The sequence below is a fragment of the Pelecanus crispus genome, chromosome 21 (genome assembly GCF_030463565.1).
Source record: "Pelecanus crispus isolate bPelCri1 chromosome 21, bPelCri1.pri, whole genome shotgun sequence".
Taxonomy (NCBI): domain Eukaryota; kingdom Metazoa; phylum Chordata; class Aves; order Pelecaniformes; family Pelecanidae; genus Pelecanus; species Pelecanus crispus.
In genome coordinates, this window is record NC_134663.1 from 2,431,379 (window position 1) to 2,457,512 (window position 26,134).

At 53.5% G+C, this 26,134-nt stretch overlaps 2 protein-coding genes across 3 annotated transcripts in view; one reads left to right on the forward strand and one right to left on the reverse strand.

The window, feature by feature from the left end:
- Positions 1-231: 231 nt before the first annotated feature.
- On the reverse strand, positions 232-4,539 carry DOK2 (docking protein 2). Its single transcript, XM_075724128.1, has 5 exons — positions 4,477-4,539; positions 2,052-2,348; positions 1,803-1,911; positions 1,206-1,387; positions 232-1,134 (listed from the first exon to the last, which is right to left on the reverse strand). Exons 1-5 carry the CDS (start codon positions 4,537-4,539, stop codon positions 232-234), a joined length of 1,554 nt encoding a protein of 517 aa, XP_075580243.1.
- A 3,350-nt stretch (positions 4,540-7,889) lies between these two features.
- Positions 7,890-26,134, forward strand: part of XPO7 (exportin 7) — a 51,522-nt gene continuing 33,277 nt past the window's right edge. For both annotated transcript variants that reach the window (XM_075723997.1, XM_075723998.1), the window contains exons 1-2: positions 7,890-7,952; positions 25,814-25,960. In XM_075723997.1, coding sequence (XP_075580112.1) covers positions 7,935-7,952; positions 25,814-25,960 — 165 coding nt within the window. In that variant the 5' untranslated portion in view covers positions 7,890-7,934. The remainder of the gene's footprint in view (positions 7,953-25,813; positions 25,961-26,134) is intronic.

Genomic DNA, 26,134 nt, shown 5'->3' on the forward strand with positions numbered 1-26,134 from the left:
GGCCGGCGGGCGCACAGTGCCCTCCAGCGGGCGCATCCCGGCTGCCGGCCCCGCAGCTGGCCAGATGTGCCCCGCTCCGCAGGGATGCCCGGGCGGAGGGGAGCGCTTCGCCCCCTCCAGCCATGGGTGCGCTGAGCTGGGGGGGGTCTCAGCTCTGCCGGGGGCGGGGGCTGGCGGGCTGGGAGGGTGCTGGGGGGGGTTGTCCTCTCCTCCTCTCCTTCCCCACCCCGCTCACTGCATGTTCCTCTTCTTTGTAAACTTGAGGGCCACGTTGTCGTACTCGGTGTCGCCCAGCCACTCCTTGCCCTGCAGCAGGAAGGGCTGCCGCAGAGGGACGGGTCTCTTGGGCACCGCGTAGTCGTCCCGCTGCGGGTTGTAGGGGTACTCGTGCCCGGCGGGCTCCTCTGGGGCCGCCTGCAGCCTCCACGCCTCCCCCTTCACCTCCTCGGGCTCGTCGTAGACAGTGTGGGTGGACAGACCCTCGGGCTCGTCGTAGATGTGGTCGGGCTTGGGGGCGGTGGGGCGCAGCAGGGGCTGCTTGCCCGTTTGCCCCCCCACCTCCCCGATGCTGTCGTAAAGGGGGTCGGGGACCTCCTCGGGGCGATGGACCAAGGCGCCGAACTTGCGAGCCATGAAGGTCTTGGCGATGGTGTCAAAGGGGACGGCGTAGTCGGATTCGGCGGCTGCCTTGGCCAGAGCATCCTGCCTCCAGCCCTTCTCCAGCAGCGGGGGGTTTCCCGGGCGGAGGGAGTTGCCGGGCTCGGTGTAGGGGCAGCTGGCACTGCGGGAGGGCAGGAAGGCGCCCAATGGCTCCCCGGTGCCGGGGCAGCTGCCGGAGGACATTGCCGGCTTGGCTTTCGGCACCTTCCCCTCCCAGGTGGGCTCCAGCGAGAGGCATTTGGTGCCGCCGGGCTCCTCGTGCCCCTGCGCCCAGCTGGGCTTCTTGGCGTGGCCGAGCGGCCAGGAGGCATCGTCCCCGGGGGCACTGCGCCGCAGGTCCTCGGCCCCTCGGCCCCGGTGCACGTTGATGGCCGACTCGATCGCCTGAAAGATCTCGTTGCCTTGCCTGGTCTCAAACTCAAAGTTGCCTTCTCCGGATGCGCAGCGCCGGCCGGCCTCAAAGGAGAAGGTTGCCTGGGGAGGGACAGGATCAGGTCGCTGTGCCACAGCCCACCGCCAGCCCACCCTTCCCGGATCCCACTTACCTTATCCCTCCCAAAGCGCCGCAGAAAGTGGTAGGGCCAGCTGTAGAGGATCTCCAAGGTCTGGAAATCCTGCAGCTCCAGCACCTCCTCGCCGGCTCGCAGGATGTACCGGCCCCAGAGCCGGCAGCGCTCAGAGGACTCGGTGGCCCTCACCGTCACCTCGAACTCCTGCTCCAAGCCAGCTGGGGACGGAGGAGGATGGCATTTGACATGTGCAAGGAGCAGAGACCTTTGCTGCAAGAGCAGAGCTGAATCTTCCCCCCCAGCGAGGTGCAGTGGGGCTTGTGACTCCCCACAGCCGGGGCAGTGGGGAAGCAGCGTCCGGCCGATAAGGGCTCGAGGGCTCCGGCAGCGCAGGAGCAGCCCGATAGCGCAGCGAAACTCAGCCCTGCTAAACCGCAGAGCAGGAAGAGGCTATTTCAGGAGGAGACTTTCCACCGCACCGCCTGCACGTAGCCGAAGCGGGGGCTGCTCCGTGGCATGAAGGCGGCCGAGGTGCCGCGGGAAGGGGCGGTGATGAGACGCTGCGGGACACGCGCTGCCTCCTGTGCAAGCAAACCCAGCTCCGCTGCACCTTCCTCACCTCCCGGCACCTACCTTTGCCCCGGGAGCTGTAGAGGGAGTTTTCTTCCATGGAGAACTCGCTGCCAGTGCCCAGCGAGCTCTGCTGGCTGTCCTTGCCTGCTGCCTGCTCCTCCCTGCTCCTCTGCCAGGGAAAGAGCAGCGGGTGAGCGAGGGCAGAGCACAGCATCCCCCCAACCTCCCCCATCGCAGCGAGCCCCTGGGATTCCCCCGCACGCACCCTGCCGTCTCCCATGGCCCCGCTTATCCCTGCCCAGCGCGTACCGGGAAGGCCAGCTCGCACAGCTTCTGGATCCAGCCGGCCGCCTCTGTGCCATCAGCGGCCAGGAGGTACCGCTTGTCGGTGGTCTCCAGCAGGAAGGGGACCGTCTCCTTGGGGCAGCCGGCATCGCCGCTCACCTCCGCCACATGCACGCAGTGGCTCAGCTTGACCAGCCGCTTGCTGCCCTCTCCTTTCCGCAGCTTCTCGGCGGCCGGCGGCGCCGAGCCCTCGAAGAGCTCCAGGCGGGCGGTGGAGCAGGAGCTCTCCCGGTACAAAACACCCCAGAACTTCTTCCATTTCTGCCGTGGGGAGAAGCAGCGAGAGGAGTGAAAACCCAGCACTGGCCAGCTCTGCTTTCACCCTTCCAGGAGTTTTCATCTCCTTGGGATCATGCATGAGCCCAGGGCAGGACATCGGAGCAAACCCCTCCAGGTTCCGGGCAGGGTCTCGCACCCTCGCCCAGGGCGGGCTGGCCAAAACAGGGCATGAGATAAATTGGGCAATGTGGGGAAAAGCATCCCCGACACACAGCACAGCCAGCAGCCTGCAGCAAGGCTTTCCCATCTGGGAGAGGCACCGGGAGCATCCTGGCCTCATCCAGCACCGGGATCCATCCCACGCCTCCCCCACCCTGTGGCACCCAAAAGCTGTGCTGATGGCCCCCCCCCCGCTGCCAAAGGGCTTTCAGCTCCTCGATTGCTCTGTCTTCCCCAAAACCACCAATTTTCGAAGCGATTCCCGACTAGCCTCCGAGGAGGCAGCAATTCACAGCACATGCTGCATGGGAAGCACCGGCTCCAATGCTGGCAGAGGGGAAGCAGCGGGAGAGGAAGTCTTGCACCAAAATCAGAGCATCCTCCACAGCAGCTCCCTGCACCGGCGACCTCCCGGGCCTGGCAGGCTTTGCCGAAACGCAGCACCCTTTTGCCGGGGCATGTGTTTGGGACCTGCCGCGGGGGTGGCCTCTGCCTCATCCTCTGCCGTCGCAGGCATCGTGCGTGGCGGCAGCTGCCTTGCTGCAGGAAGGCGATGCCCTGCCTGCCCTGCCTGCCCTGCCTGCCCTGCCTGGTGCCCTGCCTGCTCTGCCTGCCCTGCCTGCTGCCCTGCCTGCTGCCCTGCCTGGTGCCCTGCCTGCCCTGCCTGCTGCCCTGCCTGCTGCCCTGCCTGCTGCCCTGCTGCCCTGCTGCCCTGCCTACCCTGCCTGCCCTGCCTGCTGCCCTGCTGCCCTGCCTGCTGCCCTGCTGCCCTGCCTGCTGCCCTGCCTGCCCTGCCTGCCCTGCTGCCCTGCCGCCCTGCTGCCCTGCCTGCCCTGCTGCCCTGCCTGCCCTGCCGCCCTGCTGCCCTGCCTGCCCTGCTGCCCTGCCTGCCCTGCTGCCCTGCTGCCCTGCCTGCTGCCCTGCCTGCCCTGCCTGCCCTGCCTGCTGCCCTGCTGCCCTGCCTGCCCTGCCTGCCCTGCCTGCTGCCCTGCCTGCCCTGCCTGCCCTGCCTGCCCTGCCTGCTGCCCTGCCTGCCCTGCCTGCCCTGCCTGCTGCCCTGCTGCCCTGCCTGCTGCCCTGCTGCCCTGCTGCCCTGCCTGCCCTGCCTGCTGCCCTGCTACCCTGCCTGCCCTGCTGCCCCGCCTGCCCTGCCTGCTGCCCTGCCTGCCCTGCTGCCCTGCTGCCCTGCCTGCTGCCCTGCCTGCTGCCCTGCCTGCCCTGCCTGCCCTGCTGCCCTGCCTGCTGCCCTGCCTGCTGCCCTGCCTGCCCTGCCTGCTGCCCTGCCTGCCCTGCCTGCCCTGCCTGCTGCCCTGCCTGCCCTGCCTGCTGCCCTGCTGCCCTGCCTGCCCTGCTGCCCTGCCTGCTGCCCTGCCTGCTGCCCTGCCTGCCCTGCTGCCCTGCCTGCCCTGCCTGCTGCCCTGCCTGCCCTGCCTGCCCTGCCTGCTGCCCTGCCTGCTGCCCTGCCTCGCACACACCTTGCCCATGGCATTTTGAGCCCCTGTGGAGGGCGGCTGTGGGGACCAAGTCTGGAGACGCCCGGGCGCGGAGCTGGAGACGCCGTGGCGGCTCCTTCCCCTTCTTGCACAAGAGCGGTGCTGGCGGGAGCTGTTGCTAAACCCCAGCCATCATCAGCCGCTGAAGCAACGAGGCTCTGGGGGTTGCATCCGATCGTGCCGCAGCGTTGGGCGGCTTTGCAGAGCCTCTGCCATGGGGGGATGCGGGTGGGGGGGGTGGGGTTCTCTTTGCAATGTGTCCCCAGCACCTTCCATCCCCCTGCCCATCCGCGCCGGCCCAACGTGCCAGTGGAGAGCCGACGGATGGTTGGGGAGCCAACGGGTGGGAGCATCCCATTCCCTTTGGACGCAACCCCCCTGTACGCCGTGTCCAGCCCAGCCGAGCCCTGCCGGAGGTCTTCCCCGGGGACCGAGCAGCCCACCCGCCATCTCCTCACCTTCCCAAATGTCTGCTGCAGCTGGAGGTAGAGCACGCCCTGCTTCACCACCGCCTCCTCCATCCTCCAGCCACCAGCATCCTCCTGCACTGCCCCTCCGCCGCCGTCCCCCCCTGCCCCGCGGCTCCGGGGGGGTCCCGTCCCAGTGGCTTGGCCCTGTCCCACCGCAGCGCTGCCGTCGCGGCGAGTCGTGCTGTCTCAGCATGTGACGTGCGGTCGGGCTCTTCTGTTTCCTACGCTTACGCAGCGCGGGCTCTGGCTTCCTGCGCCTGTGAGCTTACCATAAAGGGCAGCTGGCGCCAGGCAGCCCCGCCACGGCCGTGCCTCGGCTTCCTCATCTGTGAAATGGGTCCAGGGGCGGCTCTGAGGGCTTCCCCATTGGGGTAACGACCCCCCAGCTCTGCCGATCTGCCTGCTCCCAGGCGTTGCCTGCCATCCCAGCCCAAACCAGTGCTCCCAGTAAGGGCGGTGCAGCTCCCAGCCTCGAAACTGGCCATGATGCAGCTGGGAAGAGGGTGAGGGAGCAAGCTGGGGAAGGCGCCGGCATGATGCAGAGGAGGGAGGAAGAGGTTTGAGGCTCTGGGAAGCACCGGGACGTTGTTTGGTGCCCAGACCCATGGGATGGGGACAGGGACGGGGACAGGGACGGGGAGGGCAGGGGCTGGATGGGGAGCAGGGCTGGTGGAGCACGGCGGGGTGCAGCCGTGGGGGCACCCGGAGCACCGCAGCCCTCGGTGCACGCGCGGGGATGCAGCCATGGGTGCCCACAGAGCTCCGCAGCCCTCGCTGCATGGGGACCCGGCAGCGCCGGGCACCCACGGGCACCCCGAGCTCCATCCTCAGGCCGGGAGAGGACCCCCGGCCTGCGCAGGGCTCGCCCGCTGCAAAGGAGCACCCAAGGGTGCCGGGGCTGGGTGTCCGCCAGGAGCTGGGCCGGCAGCGCCGAGGCTGAGCCACCGCAACACGGCCCCGGCTGCCGCTTCGGCACTGGGCTGGGGGAGGCACAAGGCTTGTCCCTGGCTGGGGTAACTGGGAGCACTGGTGCAGGGCCTGGGGTAACTGGGAGCAATGGTGCAGGGCCTGCTGGGGTAACTGGGAGCACTGGTGCAGGGCCTGGGGTAACTGGGAGCACTGGTGCAGGGCCTGCTGGGGTAACTGGGAGCACTGGTGCAGGGCCTGCTGGGGTAACTGGGAGCACTGGTGCTGGGCTGGGGTAACTGGAGGCCACTGATGCAAGGAACTGGGTGCGGTGACGTGGTTGCAGGGAACTGGGAGCACTGGTGCTGGGCACTGGGAGCACCAGAAGCACTGGTGCCGGGGCTGGGGTAACTGGGATAACTGGTGCTGGGCACTGGGAGCACCAGAAGCCCTGGGAGCACTGATGCAGGGGCTGGGGTAACTGGGAGCACTGGTGCAGGGCCTGCTGGGTGCAGGGACGTGGCTGCAGGGAATCTGGGAGCACTGGTGCTGGGCACTGGGAGCACCAGAAGCACTGGGAGCACTGGTGCAGGGGCTGGGGTAACTGGGAGCACTGGTGCTGGGCACTGGGAGCACCAGAAGCCCTGGGAGCACTGATGCAGGGGCTGGGGTAACTGGGAGCACTGGTGCAGGGCCTGCTGGGTGCAGGGACGTGGCTGCAGGGAATCTGGGAGCACTGGTGCTGGGCACTGGGAGCACCAGAAGCACTGGGAGCACTGGTGCAGGGGCTGGGGTAACTGGGATAACTGGTGCTGGGCACTGGGAGCACCAGAAGCCCTGGGAGCACTGATGCAGGGGCTGGGGTAACTGGGAGCACTGGTGCAGGGCCTGCTGGGTGCAGGGACGTGGCTGCAGGGAATCTGGGAGCACTGGTGCTGGGCACTGGGAGCACCAGAAGCACTGGGAGCACTGGTGCAGGGGCTGGGGTAACTGGGAGCACTGGTGCTGGGCACTGGGAGCACCAGAAGCCCTGGGAGCACTGATGCAGGGGCTGGGGTAACTGGGAGCACTGGTGCAGGGCCTGCTGGGGTAACTGGGAGCACTGGTGCAGGGGCTGGGGTAACTGGGAGCACTGGTGCTGGGCTGGGGTAACTGGGAGCACTGGTGCAGGGCCTGCTGGGTGCAGGGACGTGGCCGCAGGGAATCTGGGAGCACTGGTGCTGGGCACTGGGAGCACCAGAAGCACTGGGAGCACTGGTGCAGGGGCTGGGGTAACTGGGAGCACTGGTGCTGGGCACTGGGAGCACCAGAAGCCCTGGGAGCACTGATGCAGGGGCTGGGGTAACTGGGAGCACTGGTGCAGGGCCTGCTGGGGTAACTGGGAGCACTGGTGCAGGGGCTGGGGTAACTGGGAGCACTGGTGCTGGGCTGGGGTAACTGGGAGCACTGGTGCAGGGCCTGCTGGGTGCAGGGACGTGGCCGCAGGGAATCTGGGAGCACTGGTGCTGGGCACTGGGAGCACCAGAAGCACTGGGAGCACTGGTGCAGGGGCTGGGGTAACTGGGAGCACTGGTGCTGGGCACTGGGAGCACCAGAAGCCCTGGGAGCACTGATGCAGGGGCTGGGGTAACTGGGAGCACTGGTGCTGGGCCTGCTGGGGCACGAGGCTTGTCCCTGGCTGGGGTAACTGGGAGCACTGGTGCAGGGGCTGCTGGGGCACTGGTGCTGGGCTGGGGTAACTGGGAGCACTGATGCAGGGGCTGGGGTAACTGGGAGCACTGGTGCTGGGCACTGGGGCACTGGTGCTGGGCACTGGGGTAACTGGGAGCACTGATGCAGGGGGCCGGGGTAACTGGGAGCACTGGTGCTGGGCACTGGGAGCACCAGTAGCACTGGGAGCACTGGTGCTGGGCCTGCTGGGACACGAGCCTTGTCCCTGGCTGGGGTAACTGGGTGCACTGGTGCTGGGCTGGGGTAACTGGAGGCCACTGATGCAAGGAACTGGGTGCGGTGACGTGGTTGCAGGGAACTGGGAGCACTGGTGCTGGGCACTGGGAGCACCAGTAGCACTGGTGCCGGGGCTGGGGTAACTGGGATAACTGGTGCTGGGCACTGGGAGCACCGGTGCAAAGAACGGGGACAGAGCTGCAGGGCACCGGGCATGCGGCTGCCGGGCACTGGGAGCACTGGGAGCACTGGTGCGGGGCACGGGGGGCTCTGGCAGCGGGGAGGGGGCCACGCGGGGGCCCGCGGGAGGCGCGGCCCCTTTAAGCGCCATGTCAACAAAGCCCGCCCCTCCCTCCGCTGCGTCGCTGCCGTCGTGACGTCACCCGCGCCGCAGCGGGCGCGCCGCGGGGCTGGGCGGGGGGGGGGGGGCGTGGGCGTGGCGCGGCGCGCGCCGCCGGCGGAGGCGGGGCCGGGCGGGCTGCGCATGCGCGGGGGGGCGGCGGGGGGCCGTCGCGCGTGCGCGCGGGCGGGCGGGGGGCGGGCGCGTGCCGGGCCCGGCGGAGGCGGAGGGAGCGGAGCATGAATGGAGCAAAATGGCGGATCATGTGCAGGTGAGGGGGGGCCGCGCCGCGGGGCCGGACGGGACGCGCCTCCCCTCCCCGCCCGGCCGGCCTGCCTGCCGCGGGGCCGGGCCTGCGGGCGGGGGCGCGGGTAGGCCCGACCCGGCGCGGTCGCGGTGAGGCCAGGCCCGGTGGGGCCCGGCCCGGCCCGGCCCGGCCCGGCCCGGCGCGGCGGGGGTGGCAGCGGGCCCGCAGGCCCCGCGGCGCGGCGGCGGGGACGCCGTGGGTTCTCGTCTACCCGCGCCGGCGCTGCGCCCGTGGGGCGGGCGGCGGGGGGCTGCGGGCGGCGGCGTGGTGGGCGCGGGGGCGAGCGGCCTTGCTGGGCCGGCGGCGCGGCCCCCCCCCTCCCTCCCCGGGCGGTGTTTGCCGGCGAGCCCCGGGCGGCTCCAGCCGTGACAAGTGTCAGCGCCGGGCCCGGGCCGGCCTCCCCGGGGCGAAGGGCCGCCGGGAGGGCGGCTGCACCGGGGGAGGGCGGCTGCAGCCGCCGGTGTTTACCGGCTGAGCGGCCTTCGCCTCCTCCCGCCGCCACTGTGGAGTTTTCTAGCAACACCGGTAGCAAAGATTCGGGGAAAGCAAACTCGGGTCCCCGCTCCCCGCCTTGGAGACGAACGGCCGGCTCCGCTCCGGCCCTCCGCGCTGCTGGAGCCCCGTCTCTGCCTCCCCTCGCCCGCCGTCTCTGCGGGAGCCTGGCCCCTGCAGCCGCCGTCCCTCGCCCCGGCTTTGGGGTTTGTGTCCTCGCTTCTCCCAGCCGCGCTTGTTTTATTTTCCAGCTGCGAGGGAGAGTCGGCCTTTAGGTAAACTTGTTTTGGTTGGCATTAAAAACAAAACCCTGCTTGGATAAGCGCGTTGCTGTCGTGGACAGGAGCCCGGCAGCAAATCGAAGGTGGCAGTGGCTCTAACCAGGTCGGGCTTGCGTGGTAGGATGGAAAACCCTCTGAAGAGCCGGTGCTGTCGCTGACAGAAAAAATTAAAAATAGGTACCGCTGGGGAACTGGTGAGGTTTTTTTGCATAATATTTTAGTCGAACTTGCGCAGGATTTGCATGGTGTCCAGAAGACTGGCTGAACTGCAGTGACACTGGTAGTTACATATTATCTATGCAACTTTTAAATAAATATGTTCTTCACATGATACCCTTGTGAACCACAAGGGTGAGCAGTTTATTAACTCAGAACAGAGCCGTGCAGCGCTCAGGTTGTCTGGCAAGGTTGCTGGCGAATGTCTCTTGGGTAATCTCAGGGGAGGAGAAGAATTACTGCATTATTAAACAATTCACGGGCTCTAAATTTACTGAAGAAACTCTGAATTTGTTTGCCGTGAGTCAAGCCCTACCTTGTGAACTTAGCTGGCGAGCCTGCGGTGTGACACTGAAGATGGGTGAAACAACTGCTCTTGTTGCTTTAAAACTCTGCTTTGTACCCTGCTTTTCTTTGTTAAATATTGCATTGAGCAAATGGGAGTTTGAGCCGTAAGAACAGGGTTGCAATTGCCGTGTTCGACTTGGTTAGTTAAAGTTTAACGTCAGAGGCTTGGAAGATGTTCCACTCGGAGGAAAACTGATTTGCAAATATGGTTAAGGCACCTGCAGCCTCATGCAGTTCCTGTCCAGGACAAATATAGCTAACAAAATTGTTGTGTGCTGTAACTGGATGGAGTTTGTCTGCTTTTTATTCTCTCTTTTTTCCTCTCTGCTCCAGGTAAAGGCATTAAGCGGTAGCTCTGAGGAGCTTTTCTTCAGAAAGGACAGCACGAGGTTCCCTTCAAAACTGGTTGTGGATTTTTGTGGCTGGATGAAGTAGCGGGTTTTGTCAATAGATTAAATTTTTGGCGAGAGGTCTTTCCGTAGCCCGAAATGCCAGTCTTTTGGATGTAAGGTTTGAGCTAGGTTGTGGAGGCTCCCCTATCAAACATGTTCGTTTAACAGAACGCTTGTTGAGTTATCCAGCATCGCGGGGAGATGTTGACTATCAGTGTGAATAATTGAGAGAGTTGGTTTTATGGCATATGCTGTGGGAGTTGGTCCTGTTTTAATGGGAACAGGGATTTGCAAATAAATACTGGCTGTCAAAAGCTGTGCAGAGTTTAGCAGGTTAGTAAAGTCTTGCTGGTGCTGCTTCGCAAGAGCTTTGGTTTGGGTGTTACACGTTCACAGTGGGGAGCTTTCTGGAGTTGTACCTGGTGTGCTAATATGTGAGGAAGCACAAAAACATTTTCTATAGACTGCATCTGTGCTGCAGTTTCTTACTTTACAATATGGAGCAACAGTAAGAATAAAGACAAACTTCAAAGGCCATAACGAAAGAGAATATCATGTTCTTGTCTTTTAAAAAATAGATGTTATGCAAATTGTGAGTGAGCCCACCAGTTTTGTCGGTGGGAATTGTGTAGTCAAAGCTGGCTGTGGTGCTTTCCTGTTGAGCAGCTCTTCAAGGGGGGACTGTTCAGTGTCTGGAAACAAAGGATGCAGTGATACTGATACAGGAGCAGAGAGAATCAGATGATTTTTGTGCGGCTGAAAAGAAGTCCTATGGTCTTGAAGCAAATTGCTGTACACCAACTTTTCCACTTCTCAAAAAAGCTCATACGACCTTGTTTTGAATTAATATTTGTGTCTGTTCCAAGTCCTGTAAGCATCAAGTAAGCTTGCTCACGGTAGAGAGAGACAAAAGCAGTGAGCCTGTCATTACAGTTAGCTTTGTGGGCAAATATGAGTCCCCTTCCCTTTGTTTTTCCCCCTCTTAGAAACAGATTTATGTCATCTTTGTTTTTCTTCCGCTTTCCAGACCCCTTAGATGTTTCCCATGCTGCTGTCCTAAAAATGGGATGCACCTACCACGTGTGAATATTCCTGTGGGAGAACGTTTGTTGTAGGATGATGATGATAAATTCTGTGACTCTCTGTATCAAATGTTTCATTTGTCTTGAATTTAAAAAAAAAAAAAACATTGCACTGATTAAGAATTGTTGTCCCTTCTATGTTTATTATTGCCTGTTCTCAGCAGCTTGACTCCAAGTTGAAATGAAAGAAATTTGGGCCAGTGAGAGGTAACAAGGCAGGTGCTGAGGTGGCTACTCGTAATAGCAGGATAAGAAATTTGGCATTTAAAAAGGAAATTGCATCCCTTTTTTTGCTTCTACACTATCTGATTTTAGGTTCAGGACTGGCGTTTTCAAATCCCAGAGATTGGCACTGAGTTTTCCATCTTTTTAACTGTTAAATGAGCTGACAGTGCTTTGTTCCAGGCTGGAAAACTTCTGTGTTTGGAGCAGCTGTGTGTTTGTGCAGGTTGAGGAGTTCTGCTGGGGCCTCCAGATGCACCGGGTGGGCTGCAGACAGAAGTGACTTCTTTCATCTCAAAATAGCTGTGGAGGAAGCTCAGTGGGGTGGGGGGAAATCATAAAGGTGTGTTTGGGTAGGCATTCTTGTGTCACGTCCACCACGTGTTGGTAATTCACAGAAATGGCTCGTACCGTGTGAGTGCGAGGAAGGACGCGGGGATTTTCTCGCTGGTGTTGGAGGTTCCTTTGTGCCGTACTCCTGTACTGAGGGGGACATGACTTGTTTTTTTGAGACTGTTTCCTAGGGCAATTCCTCCTCAATCCCTAATAGGACCCAAATTTTTTTTTTTCTTGTGTGTTTCTGTGTTCTAAAGGACGTTGTTTTGGCTCAAACACAAAATCTAATTTGGCTCTAGAAATCTATAACATTCAGCTTGCTCTAGAGGAAACCCTGGAGACTGAGATGTGTGTTTCCCATTTGATATCTTGGTAACCTTGCACTTGCTTGGTAAAAGAGTCACGATGTAGCCTGCTGCCCAACTACAGATTGCTTAGAATACTTTTTCGTTTGTTTTAGTTCAAGCTTTTACCTTCCGTGTGTCATTGGACTCGCTGAAAGCTCTAATTAAGGACTTGGGTTTATCTCAGAATAGCCCCAGGGAGTGCTCTGGACCTGGGGAGGGGGAAACGCTGGTTCGACTAAAAATAGAGCTGGCAGCACTTCTTTTGCAAATTAGGCTTTTTCTTTTTTTTAAGTTATGCGCTTTTTCTAAACTGCGCTGTTTGGATGCTCAGCACCAAGGTTGCGGAAGGTGTTCCAGGTTTGATTTTGGCTGAAATGTGAAGGTATAGAGTTGCAGTTCAGTATCTCAGGATCTCTGCAGCCAAACTTTGATGTAAAAAAAAAAAGTGGACGCTCCTTTTCAGCTCTGGGGACTCCACTGCCAGCAGTTTATCCCTTGTCTCCCAGCTGACATCTGGAGCGTGCTTTGGAGGTCCCTTGGGTAGCAGGTAAGGTGTCCAACACGTAGGTGCTGGCAGCATACGCAGCCCACTGTGCCTCTCCTCCGGATGATGGTGTTTTGAAGCAGCCCAGGTGGGAAAGGAGGACGTGGTGGCTTCGTTGTGGGTTTTCACACTCATTAGCAGCCTGCTGAGAGAAACCGGCGTGAAAGTCGTGGCCTCACTGAAGGCTGTGGGAGACTTTGTCACTGAACTCAGTGAGCTGGAGCTACTCTGTGTTTAGATTACAAACCCATCTGTAATAGTTCACCTGATGATCTCAAAACTTCTGTATCCCAAAGGGGAAGGCAAAAGCTTGGTTGGGCATGAGCTGGGTGCCTGCTCTGAGAGTGAAAGAAGGGCAGAGAGGAGCGGAGTGGCCAGGTCGGGGCTGGGAGCGTGCTGTCAGGCGGCTGCTCTCCTCTCCCCATTTTAGCGACCGAGCTATGTTCCCTCAGGTAGCCAACGCTAACACAATTAAGGAGTATTTGTTCATTTTAATCATTTTAAGAGAACACTGAATGCTCTGTAGCTCAAGAACTTTATTACTGTTAATAACGTCTCGTTGCCCTTGGTTTTGGGCAGTGCAGTGGTGTTTTATGAGTCTATAGGGCTCAGGCCTACTAAAGCAAAGTTCAAGAAGTTACATTTTTACGACTTAAAATTGCCAGCAAAAATGCAATTTTTGTCATCTTGCTTCTAAGCTGTGGTTTCAAGAAGGCATTTATGAATAGTTTGCGATGCTTTTCCAGTGATACAGTCGTGTGGCTTAGTTGCAAGAATCTAGTTTGTTTGGGTTTTTTTTGTGAGACTAACCAGTGTTACCTGTGTCTGAGGTTACTCTCCTTTTCCCCAATGTAGTTGTGCTGGTGCATCTTTGGCCTTTTGTGTGACAGCAACGCTGGTACCCCCTGGCCCCTGTGAAGCTCTCTGCGCATCTTCGGCTTTGATTTGCAAGAAGGGTTTTGTTATTTCTTTGCTCATCTAGCTTTGGCACAGCTGGCGCTTTCTCGAGAGCAGGTTTGCAGTCTTGGAAAAGACCACCTGAAAAATTTTTTCAGTTCTCCAGTCAAGCCTGCTTGGTACAACTTCTGGAAGTGTAGGAGGCGCAGTTAGCGGGCAGTAGGACCTTTCTGGCTTGCTTTGGGTTCTCCCTGATCTTGATTGTGTAGGAAATACAGGACTTGGACCTTCTTAGAGGAAAGAGTTTTGATTAAATGCTTCTTACACCTTCAAAGCTGGACCAGACCGTGAGGATCTGTCACTCACTGATTTGATGGTTGGTGTGGTCTCATGCATGCAGTTGTTGATGATGGTAGTGTTCTTGTTGGTTATTTTGAGTATGTGTTAGCTCTAACAAACTAATAAAAGGTACTGTTGGAGGATAGTTGCTAAACCACCCAGAAAATACCTCAGCAGAAGCTTGACATTTTTGCTTTTGCTTCTCATTAAGGACAAAATGTGAAGTTTATTTGTGATCCCTGCTAACTCCAGTAATGGTTTGCCAGTGGGAAGCTCGTTGCCCTGGTGTGGTCAGGATAAAACGTCAGCTTTACGCTCTGGTGCTTGACATCTTACTGGTGGCATACTTTGAATACTGGGTGATTTAAGATCTCCAGTATAAATGTGCTTTGATAGTCTGATCCTTCTTTTTCCCCTTGCCTGTTGCCCTGCTCTGGAAATCAGAAGTAGTTCTCCAGGCTGAAAAATGCGCTGCACTTCAGAAAAATAACATGCCACAGTTGAGTGCTGTGAACAAGAAGGGGTTTTTTTAGCAGCTCCTTGAGAATTTAAACTATTTTAGGGTGCAACTGGCCAGTGATCGCACTGTGCAATGTTTTCTCCTGTTGTTTATAGCTGGTCTGGCTGCCTCTCCTGCAATTTTGGCCAAGCTGCAGGTGGACACAGGGCAGAGGAGAGCACCGTGCCAGGTTGTGTATCGCGCTGCAGTACCTGGAGCAGGAGCGCTGGTTAAACATTACGCTGTGTGCTCGCCGGGCTGTCTGGCTTACCAGGACATACCTGGTACGAGCCTTGCATGTAAATCAGCAGCCAGCTTGAGAGCAAAAAAAGTTATGTTTTAGCAGTAGAAGAGAAAAACCACGTTTCATCTTCTAACAGAGTGCTTTCTCCCCTTTTCCCTTGTTTGAGATCATTCAAACTGTGTATATAGCGTAAGAGCGCTTCTTTCTGCTCGCAGCATTTTGGTAGTTTAAAGTGTAATTGTGGGTTTCCAGCTGAACTTTTTAAATTAAAGTTTACAGTTCTCCTTTTAACATATTGTTCAGTATTCTTGTATAATTTATTAATAACGCAAGAACAAGAAAATCAAACAAGAAGGTATTTGCAAGAATCAGCCAGGCAAATTGTGTCCTTACCTGCCTGTTTCAGCTGAGTACTTTGCTAGTTTGAATAGTATCTTAATTTGATTTCTTGCAATGGGGAACTTCTGGTTACTGGATGAATTCTGTAAAAGGAGGGTTGGTTTTTTTTTTTTCTTTTTTTCCAAATGGGAATGGGGATACAGTAAAGATTTCTTTCCCACTTTGGCAGGTCAGAAGGAAAACCTATCATGTGTATATATCAGTATAGCCAGTCAGCAGGAATTGAAGGTAGGGTCAGTAGCAATTGCTTTCTTTTCTGTTTCTTATTTAATTTGTATTGTTTTTGTTCCACGCCTGGTTGGCACAGCACCCTGCTTGTCTCCGATCATGTTGACTGATCAGCAGCATCACTGTTGCTGTTTTCCTTCTGCTCGTGGCACGCAAGTGCAAGGTCACTTGGTTATTTTGACACCCTTACAGCCATCGGGCAGCTGTAGAGAAATCTGAAGGGCCTGGACTGTCTGGCGCTAATAATTGTCTTTTGTCTTCCAACTGTAGGATTTAAAATAACGTCGTTGTAGGGATATTAAAATGATGTATAAGGCACAAAGGTTGTGAAGCATTTCGTGGATGTTTCTGTGCTGCTCATTAACACCGTATCTCTGTTTATAGCTGAAGCGGGCTCTGGCCTTGGAACTCGGCAGTGGAGAACAGGCTTTAACCTGCTCTCGTCCGGGTTTGTTTGTAGCTTCGGAGTCACGTCTCGAGATGGGAGAATATGTTGGGAGGGAGAGCGCGATCCCCAGCTATGTCACTTGAACTGAGTCTGATGGGGCTGAGGAGTCAGATCCACAAGAGTGGGGAAATCTGAACGTTTTAACACCTTTTGCCTTTTGTGCTCTCAGCAGTGAGGATTCCTGCTATTGCAAGGAAAGGGTCAGAATTCCTGTCCCAGCTGACGTGCTATTTTCTGCAGCTCATGCAAGCCTTCCTCCTGTCCGTCTACCCAGCGTCCAATAAATCTGGTCACCGATTAGTTAAGATCTTTAGAAAGATTTTTCTTAGCTAAGAATTGTATCATTCAGTCACTTTATCTTGTAGCAGGATTATCAGCAGACTATGTGTTTTCTCGTGTTGTAAGATGAGTTTATAAAAGTAATAGCCACCATTTTTCTGCTAAATACCTCCACTTCAGGATCATCTTTAAGCCCTTCCATCCTTTTTATCTATTGCCAGTAAAATGAGCTCTGCATCCGTATACCCTGTGGACTCACAACTCCAGCTCTGCAAAGGTTTTGTGTCTGTCCTGCAGTGGCACTTTCTGTGTAACGTAGGGTTCTTGAACGCACCTTTTACATGGCTTATTCCACAGCCCATCATTCTGACTTAATTATTCTCTCTTTACTGTATTCCCATTGGACAGAGGTGTTATTGCTGCATCATCTCAGTGTTTTGGTTGAATTCCCATTTGAAGGCTCTGTGCCCTTGTATCACCAGTTCAGAGTGTTTGTGACCACGGCGATTACAGGAGTTACAGTCCAAGGACATTGTACTGGAAAATACTAAATCTGTTGTTCTAGCACTTGATAATGTCTGTAGCTGACACCAGTTTAACCAGTAAGTTGAAGGTGATTTGCAGTGTTTGGATTATGTTGCTGTTTGTGGATGGTGAGTTTGAGCAGTCCTGTAGTAGCTTTAGTATTCTCTACTATCAGAGGTGCCTCTGGAGTTTTCAGGGTACTTGGAAGGCTTCTGTTTTCCCCTGAACCACCGTCTTGGAGCACAGCTTTGTGTCTCAAACGAATTCACATGCCGTACGCCTGGTGCAGACCTGCCGGTGCGTGGGGCTTGGTTTTGAGTTGTTGGGGTTTTTTTGGTAGTCTATTCCCATTTGGGTAAAACACTTACTGCTCGCAGTGCCTTGATGCGTAGTATTGACTATTGCACCTGAATGTGGCTTGTTCTGCGAAGCTAGCGCCCTGAAAGCTGTCTGTTAGCTCTGTTAGAGAAGGTGAGACCCAGAAATCCGAAAGCCAGCTTGCTTCACTGCAGCTAGCTTGCCCAGTATTGCAGTTGCCTTAGTTTTTCTCCCTAAGCTCTGGTATCTGCTGTGAGACTCCTTACCTTCTGTTCTGTGTCCTGAATGTGGAGGGATGAGGCAATGCCGAAGACTATATTTTTTTTCCTCCTTCTTAACCAAATGCAAAGCAAGGAGGGGGCTCTGTGACCTCAGAAGCAATTTTCAGTTCGTTCAGATCATTTTGTAAATGAGCTGTTCTTCCTAGAGTTCAAAGAAAAAAATATTACTCAGCTGAAACTATCAGAAGACTAAAAGGTATGTTACTGGTTTTTGTGTGGCGCTCCAAAGCGGCACCCCGCAGGGGTTATCCTGCTATCTAAACAAATCAAAAATAACCCCCCCACAATGCTTACACCAGTACCAGTTAGAGAAGAGCGTTGTTCCATACATAGCTCCAGCTCCTACTCGCATCATGCAGTGGCAGTGCTTCGATTCTGTACCTTACAGACCTGCACAGGCAAAGAACTCTGCTGCCTGTTGCCCAATTTTCTAGTTTTGTAACACAAAGCATAGGCTATCTCCTTCCAAAATAACCGTCTAGGGTGTCTTTCAGACTAAATACCCAAAGCCTGATTCTGTTTGTTCTCTAGAACCATATTCACACCTAGAGGTATCCGGGTTGTACTGTTAATCCTAGTAATATGAAAAACATTTATGTCTACTGCGGGAAACGCAGCGACCTTGGTAACTACCCGGACTGCGTGCCCACACTACTGAAATGGGGAATGCTGATTTGCGTGGCAGGACTCCTTTCTCTTTATAAAAAGTTCTGTAGTTGTTACCAACAAATAGAAGAGATTGTGAGAGGTTTGGCTCATCCAGATGATTGCAGATTTCCCATCTCCATGTATCCACCACTGTGCTGGTCCCGTGTGTGTGTGTTGTGCTTGCTGCTTCCTAATTTCCTGGTCGCTGCTTGTTAGGAAACGGCCAACCTTTGCCACATGAAAAGCCCTCAGACGCACCAGGAATGTTCAGTTCTGAAAAAGAAAGGTTAGAAGCATGTGATTGCTGAAGCAGTATATTCGCTGTGGCGTATAAATAAAAAGGTAAAGAGAAACAGGAGTGACTCATTCTCCCATTGTTGTAGCAAAGGTGTTGGTGCTGCTCCAGCCTCTCCTTTTGTATCCTCAGAGGTGGAGGAGCACCTGCCTGCTGCAGCTACCAGGCCGATTGTGCTGCTGCCCTTGCCTAGGGCCCTGCTGCGTCCTCCCGCCGGGAGAGAGGCCTCTCTTGGGGTAGAATTCAGTAATTCATCCGTTCCTAGGTATTGCATCGCCAGGGATCTCTCATTACTACTTCAACAGCATGAGCGGGGATTGAACTCGGGAATGGTTGCCTTAAGTTTAGTAGAAATCTGTCATGGTATAGAGGCAGCTTCTTCAAACGGGACGCGATTTATTGTTCCGGAAATTAGCTAGCTTTTAAAGATTTTTTTTTTTTTTTTTAATAAGACACGTGGATTTTTTTCAACTCCACCTTTCCTCAAGCATGGCTGGCAGACTTCCCATACAAGAAATAGCTGCTGTAGTTTACAGCTGCGTGCATCTTCCCAGCCTGCCTACTTCTTCCTCCGTTGATGGTCTAATCCCTGTCGACTCCAGAAGCTGGGTGCCTTGGGCCACCGTATCTGTTGTTGTTTTACTTTTCCCTTTTGTCCTATAACAAACCTCCTCTTTTAACTGAATTAGGCATTCAGGTGAGCAACGCTGCACAATTACAGGTAGTGTTCAGAGAAGATAATAGATATGTGACCGTTTTTCCATTAGCAGTTCAAGTTGTGCATTGTATCAGACTTGGTGCTGCATGAAAGAAATGCAAACCCAGAACACGGTCAAGGTGAAATAAACACTTCCAGCTGGCCAGCACCGAAAGTAGGGATGATTCCCATTTTCACTGCATCTGTTTCATTGTTTAAGAAAAAAATAAATCTGATGCATTGTCAAACCTCTTTTTAATTTATTTCGTGGCTGTTGGTATGTGCACGTGGATTCTGCTAGCCATCTGGAAGTCCTGACGATGCAGAAATGTAGAGGTTTCTTTCGGAGATTTTAGCCCTCAATCTGTTCTCACTGCCACTGGCCTCCGAGGTATAATTAGCTTCAGGACTGTTCACTTAAGACATGCCCTGTGTTAGAAAGCCAAACATTATCTTGTCTTTTCTCTCATCTCTTAGCAGGGAGCTAACCAAATGGCTGTCCTTATAGAGCTAAGCCTTGATAAAATTATGCACTAGTATTTATTTGCACCCAACTAGAATATTGAAGAGTTTCTCAACGGTTTCACCACCTGCTAAGGGTATCGTGTTCCTCCTCTTTGAGGTCTTTGGGATAGAAACTGCCCTGTGTAACATACGAGGTTATATGTTGCCAGGACTAAGTTCTGGGAATTGTTACTGTTAATTCCAAGTGTTTCTGTGGGGTGATCTGTGGAGTCGCTCTAAAGCGTTGCGCAGTAAAATGGCAGGGCTGAATCCTGAAGGCAGCCCTGTTCCGTCTGGGCTGGACGACCATTCATCTTAGAGAAAGAAATGAGAGCTCTTTATTGATTCCCCGAGAGATGCAGGGAGATGCCTGAAAATACTACTGCAATAAATAATTTTGAGATGTGCTGGAAGGGTGAAGGTAGTTTTGCTTTCTCTGTTATTAGTAGGGTAAATGGAAATGGGCAATTCGTTGTTCAGATTCTCTTAACAAATGAGGGTGATGAGCCATGAGACCTTGATTTTTACAGCTATGAGTACTTACGAAGTGCATCATCCTGGTCCTTGTCAGTTAATAGTTGCATCGTTCAGCTTAAAAGCTTTTTTATTTTTGGTTGAAATACCTGACATTCATCAAATGACCTGAGGCGTTCTCTGAGCCTTAGTCACTAAAAACACCAGGGCCCTTCGACTGCTGCGATGCATCTTCATTGCGCGGTTGCGTTTGCTAGGACGTGGTGTTTCGGAGCCCTGACTGCATGCTGCATCTTCTTCCTCCCTGTTTTGCTGTAAAGTCGGCGAGCGATGGAGGAAAGCCAGCTCATGCCTACAGCTTCGAAGAGCAGAAGCTGGCACACGCTGCGCAGCTCTGATGGCCGGTGCCAGCGCAGGACCGGACGCAAGGTTTCAGGTGCTGCGTTAGAGAAGCGTGCGCTGCGTCTCGCATTCCTGGCTTTAGCACCACGTGTGCTGGGGCGTGCGTGTTTGCTGACAAGTGTAGAAATCGATATTCCTTAGATGTAAAATGTTCAAGCGAAAGGCAAACCAGATGATGGTGTCTTCCCACCCCCGCGATGCCACAGTCTGAGGTACGCAGGTAACTCTTCTTCTGGGGCCTGCTGCGTGCTCGTAGCGAGCGAGGACATAAACATCTCATTGCCTGCCCTGCAGTTGCCCGGCGCCTGCGAAGTCTGACTTTGATTATAACATATGGGGGAATCGGTTGAGGGATATTAAAATGGATGAATGTGCTTGGGACGAAAATAACTGTATTAAACACGTTGCAGGATCTCTGGCTCGGGGAGTCAGTAGCCATAAGGCAGGAGGAAGGAATGTCTTAGAAACAATGTGTGCCTGGAGGATTTACAGCAACGCACATCCTTCAGGATAAGAACCACCAGGCAGCAGCAAAGTTTGGATTGATCTTGTTAAGCCAAAGTGCTCCATTTTAGACGTCTGAATCTGTGGGGTTATTGCTTGCCCGCTCCCCCCGAGCGAGCGGGGCTGGCTGTGTGCACTCCTGCTTACTTTCTGGCTCTGCCATCTTGAGTACGCTGAGCACAGTGTGCGTTTCCTCAATTTTCTGAAATGGGAACTGTCAGCGTGGCGAAGTCAAACTCTATTGAACTAAACCTGCCTAGAGCTTATTGCAGCCCTTGGATGTAAAGAGCGTTGCTTAAGCAACCGTGTAATATAGGATCAATTCCACAGCCATCCCCCGGGGACTCCTTTTAGGTAGCTGTTACTTTCCTTGTAGTATTTATCATTTTAAAGATGATCACACATTGTTTATCTTCACCATGGGGAAAACGCTGAACAGTGACGAGTTTTATTTGTAGCTTGTAGTATAAATGAGATTGATAGGTTGGGGGTTTTATTCCGTATTTTGAGCTTCACAGCTGCTCTCGGTGGACAAACATCTGAGATCAAGATTGTGCAAAGGGCGTGCCGTATACGGGGGAAAACTCATTTCTTCCCAGTGTTTGATAGTGTTAAAATAAGCAATTGCAAGATGCAGAGTTCATACGAGGCTGATGGATTGGCGATTCCTGCTCAGGACTGTGCAGCCCGCGGTGGGGAGAGCTTCGCTCCGTGCAGGGCTCCGGTGGAAAGCAGCCCCCCAGCTCTCTGTAGGGTGTTGGTCTGCAGCAAAACTTCCCTTGGAGCTTGTCTGTGGGAGGGAAGGGGAGCGGAAGCTTTGCTAATCATTTGCCAAGTTTGCTGGTTTCTGATAAATATACTTTCCCTTGTTGAAAAACATTTCTACTGCAAACAAAACAGTGGCGTTGGAGTCAGTCGTAGCGTGTGTTGCTTCATCCTCCGGTGCTTTGCCGTGTGGGGCTGTGTCGTGGCTCAGCCCCAGGCAGCAGCTCAGCACCACGCAGCCATCGCTCGCTGCCCCTGCCCCGGTGGCATGGGGGAGAGAATCGGAGGAGTGAGAGTGAGAAACACTCCTGGGCTGAGATAAGAACAGGTTAATAATTGGAATGAAGTAAAATAGTAATGATAATAATAACAATATAATAGTAATAATAATATGCAAAACAAGTGATGCCCAATGCAATTGCTCACCACCCGCCGACCGATGCCCAGCCAGTTCCCGAGCAGCGATCGCTGCTCCCCGGCCAACCCCCCCAGTTTCCATACTGCCCATGACGCCATATGGTATGGAATGGCCCTTGGGGCAGTTGGGATCAACTCTTCTGGCTGTGCCCCCTCCCAGCTTCTTGTGCCCCTGGCAGAGCATGGGAAGCTGAAAAGTCCTTGAGTGGCATAAGCAGCGCTGAGCAACAACTAAACCATCAGCGTGTTATCAGCATTCTTCTCCTACTAAATCCAAAACACAGCACTGTGCCTGCTACTAGGGAGAAAATTAACTCTATCCCAGCTGAAACCAGGACAGGCTGAGCTTCACTTTGGGGAGATGGAGCAAAAATATGATATTGTTCTAGTTTGTTTTTTTTTTTTTTCCTAGGGACATCAACTTACTCAACTTCTGTTAGCAAAAAAAAAAAATTGTCTAAGGCTTGTAGGCATTGTCATAATGAGATGTCGTGCCTGGAAGCTGGGTTTAGAAGAACACTGAGATAGCATGCAGTTTTCTGTTAATAGGCATTAGTTGCCATGCTTTATTGGAGGGAAAAGCATAGGCGTTGTTTGGGTCTTGGCTTCGGAGGGGAAAAAAATGTGTGTGCACATAGGAGGAAAAGTGAAGTGATCGTCGTCTGTGCTGAGCTTGGAGTCGAGGGGCGGTTATGTGAAAAATTCAGAGGCAGTTGTGGCATTTCAGTATGCATTTAAGGCATACTCCTAGCTGGGAGATGACCAGTGTTTCAGGTTGTCATTTAGCCTTCGTAGTGCGATGTAGGAGAGAAATTGGACCATGTGGGGTTTGGGTTTTTTTGTTGTTATTGCAGAAAGTACTCTGGGCGTACTAGTACGCGTTAATAGAATACGGTATGCGCAACTGTAGAAAAATCCTGGGATTTCAGTGCCGTCGTGCGAGGAGCAGATAAGAGCGATTCGGAAGGCTGGGAGCTGGCGGGGCAGGAGGTGTTTGGCACTTGGGGCTGCATCCCGTGACTTGGCAGTTCTCCTAAAATGCCACCCCAACTGCTGCCCCACGGCTGCCGAGTCCCCATCGGCTCCCTGCTACCCTGAGCCTTCATCGACGCCTCCTTGCCTTCCCTAGGCGCAGGGGACCGGTTGCTTCTTTTCACAAAGAGTTTTTGGAGCTGTTCGTTCTCAGAGGAGCGAGGAACGCAAGTTTTGCTTAGTTGTAATTGTGCCTTTAGTGTTATTTTTCTTCTCGGCTCACCGGCCGCATACCTTTCCGTCCCATAACGCAGCCCACGCGTGCGGCACTAGCGGGATGCGGGTGTCTCCCTGTGTTGCATACTCTGCTGTCTCATGCTTCGGTCCTTATCTAGAATATGCAGAGCTCTTCCCCTGCAATAATCATTTTGCTCTACGGTAATTTTTTTATCTCAGTTGAAAGTCGAGGTGTCGCCTAGTGAAATCATCCCCACCTACTTGCTACCCCTATGCCCAAACATCTCTGACTTTCAAAGCTGGGTGCTGGAGTAAGGCTAGCCTGATTTCTACCCCGTCGGCGGAGAGGAGGGGAACTCCGCTGCCTTCATCGTGGCAATGCTAAAATGTGCTGAAAACTTCACGTTGCAAACCTGGAATGCAGTATCAGGGCAGCTCAACTGCTCTGCCTGTCTGTGTGACAGATGATCAGTTAGGGCACAAGAGGAGGAAAGAAATGTATTGGTGAGATAATCCTAAAAATTACGCATAAAGGTTTTTCATCGGAGAAATTCAGTTGCTTGGATTATAGCTTATCATGAATGGGGTTTTTGGGTAATTGAGCACATTAAATTAAAAAATAAAATGACCATTCACAAACTTGAAATAACAGATGAAAACTCCCAAGTTTGGACATCAGCTTTCCCTCTGAGTTGCCCTCATAGGGTTTGGTGCTGTGCCCCAAAATACTCTCCATCCCACAGCCCCCTCTGGAGCTGCATATCTGGGGATCCCGTGAGGAAGAAGTGTCGAGTGAACTTTAACTTGAGCGTTGTCTGGACAGGGACACTGGGGACAGCTGACACTGCACTATAAGAGACAAGATATTAAAAATACATTTAAAACCTGGTGTGGGGTGCTTGGCTTAATCTAACGTGGATAGAATGTGCTTTCATTCCCTGTTGAGTTGCCGGATTCACGCTCCTGGATAATTTGGACTAGCTTTTCCATGTGTGTGATTTTTTTAATTCCCCCCCCCCAGGAAAAACTGCTTTGGTGACCGCGGTGTCATTAATGGGGCATTTGACAGTGACCTCGTGTGCCGTATCTCCTGGGCGGCAGACGGGCTATTCGGTTGGTGTGGTTGGCTTTTTGGAGTTGTTTTGTTTGAGTCCCGGAGGTCGTGTGTTTCCTCTGGCTCCGAGGGGGTTAACTAACTGTAATCTGCAAGAAGGCTGGCACGGATCACGCACTGTGCACAAACAAGGGTGTTTTGTCATGGCGAGCGTGGCACAAAAGGAGCCATGGTTATTGCTCCCGAGTCCCAAACAGTCGCAGGGAATTAGTGTTTCTTGGAGGTGTGAAGAAAGCTGGCTGTAGGGAAACCCCATTCCTGAGCTTCTCGAAGAATTAATGCGTGGTGATGTAGAACTTTTTAAAAAAAAAAAAAAAAAAGGGTAACTTTTTTTCCAAAATTGTAAACCGTGCTCTCCGGATCAGTGTTCCTTAGTTCAGTGGAAGACCATGGGCTGCAATTCATCGCTGTCCCGCCGGGGTGGTGGAGCTGGGCTGAGCCGCTTCCCAAGGATTCAGTCCATCGTACGCACGTGGACGGAAGGGTCACGGTAGCTTTTCAAATTGATAAATGGTTGCAAGGATTTTGGAGATTTGGAGGAAGTGGTATTTTGTCCTTGGGCTTCAGATGGTACGCATAAACAGGCACATTCCTGTATGTAGACTTTGCCAACTGATTTTAAATAACTGAAAGTGGATTTGTGATGAGAAATGACAGGTACTGACAAATGCTTAACTGTAGTTAATATGGTTTATAATAGTTTATGGTTAATAATGGTTTATATTCATCTTGGGTTTTTGAGGGGTTTCTGTATAGAGCTTAAGTCTTTGGGTTTTGGCTTTCTCAAAACCAAAACTGGATGTTGAACCGCTGTCTGGCACTTGGCAAAGTTTTCTAATTTCTCTAATGTAGCGAAGCTGTCAGGGCAACATTTTCCATGAGGTTGTTTTTAAAAAAAAAAAAAAAAAAAAATCAGAGCTCTGGAATACGGTACAAGGGAAGAGAACTTTCATAGGGGGTCCCTCTCTGTTTCTTCTAACACTGTCTTATCTGATGATCGTCTCAGTGACACAGCATCTAAAACTTCTGTGAGCTTTTAGCGTGGAATTGCTGCGCTCGCGTGTGAGAAAGCGTTCAGCTGTGCGCTGATGTGGTGCGTGAATCCGTCGGCTGACCCTGTCGGTAACTTGGCTTTTGCATAACAATCTCTCCTCCAAAAATAAATTAGGCGGCTGATGCTATCCTTCTTTTTACAAAAGCACAAAAGTTATGGTATGCTCGTAATGATTTACCCCTGGAAACCTAGAATGCAGCCCTAAAGCGGTTGAAAAATACCTGCTTTATTAATCTAGCCATAAGAACCTGAGGGAATATTTATATCCATCTGTGAAGCCACTTTTTAACTAGGACACCTAAGATTTCACTGGGGGAAACCATCTGCCTGGATCACAGTTTATGGCAAATATTTTCCAGTTGTTTGAGCACACAGAATCTGCCTGGTAGTTTTATTTCCCTTCAAACGCGTTCACAGAGATGCCGCTCAAAGGCATCCGTGCCATTCTTCATTTGCTCTGTTCTGCTTTAGGTATTTTTGGCATGTGCAGTGCAGAAGGTTTAACGTGAGATCCTTCCAGCATCCTGGGATGCTGAAGTCTGTTACGGTGCCCCACAAAGGGAATATAAACCAAGTTTGTGAGGGATTTGACACCGTATGACATAAAAGCTAGATGTAAGGATATTTTTTGTTATTTAAAATGGGCAGGTGAGGCTTATCGCCCTTACAGCACAAGATGTAAGAGGTTTTCCAGACCTCATCAGCTGCGATGCGTTCAGGCTGGGTGAGCGCTGACCCTGGGAGTGGGTGCCCGAGTTCAGGTAAAAAAGGTGAAAGTGGGGAGGCAACGTGGTACTTTGTCAGGTGCAAGAGGTAGCTGTGACATTTCTGTACAGGTAATTTAGTAGGTGAAACGCGTTTAGTCGATGGAAGAACAACTGTGAGTCGAGCGTTTTCCTTCCTTTGTGCAAACAGTGAAGTTATATATGTGCGTATGTATACGGATGTATAACCTGGGTTAAACTGCTGCGTAACTACACTGTAAAACCTCTTGTTTCTAACTGATTTGTTTTCCTGTGTTCCAGAGCCTAGCCCAGCTAGAGAACCTGTGCAAGCAGCTGTATGAGACCACAGACACTGCGACACGGCTCCAGGCAGAGAAAGCCTTGGTCGAGTTCACCAACAGTCCAGACTGCCTGAGCAAATGCCAGCTTCTTCTAGAAAGAGGGAGTGTATGTAAAACAATATAATTGTCCAAAATGTATCTTGGTATTTTGGGCATTGATAAGGGAAATAGCCCCAAGGTCTGGTATGCAGTGTTTATATTCCGTACCCAGTATTGCTCTTGTGTATCTCAATTTGTGGGCAGCCTGCGCCAAAAAAAGCACTGGCTCTGGTGGCTAATT

Excerpts from the sequence above, each read along its gene's own strand:
- DOK2 (XM_075724128.1), bottom strand. The coding sequence starts at position 4,539 with ATGGAGGAGGCGGTGGTGAAGCAGGGCGTGCTCTACCTCCAGCTGCAG. Across the intron at positions 2,349-4,476 it reads TGCAGCAGACATTTGGGAAG|AAATGGAAGAAGTTCTGGGG; the intron begins GTGAGGAGATGG and ends TCCCCACGGCAG. Across the intron at positions 1,388-1,802 it reads CTACAGCTCCCGGGGCAAAG|CTGGCTTGGAGCAGGAGTTC; the intron begins GTAGGTGCCGGG and ends CTCCGTCCCCAG.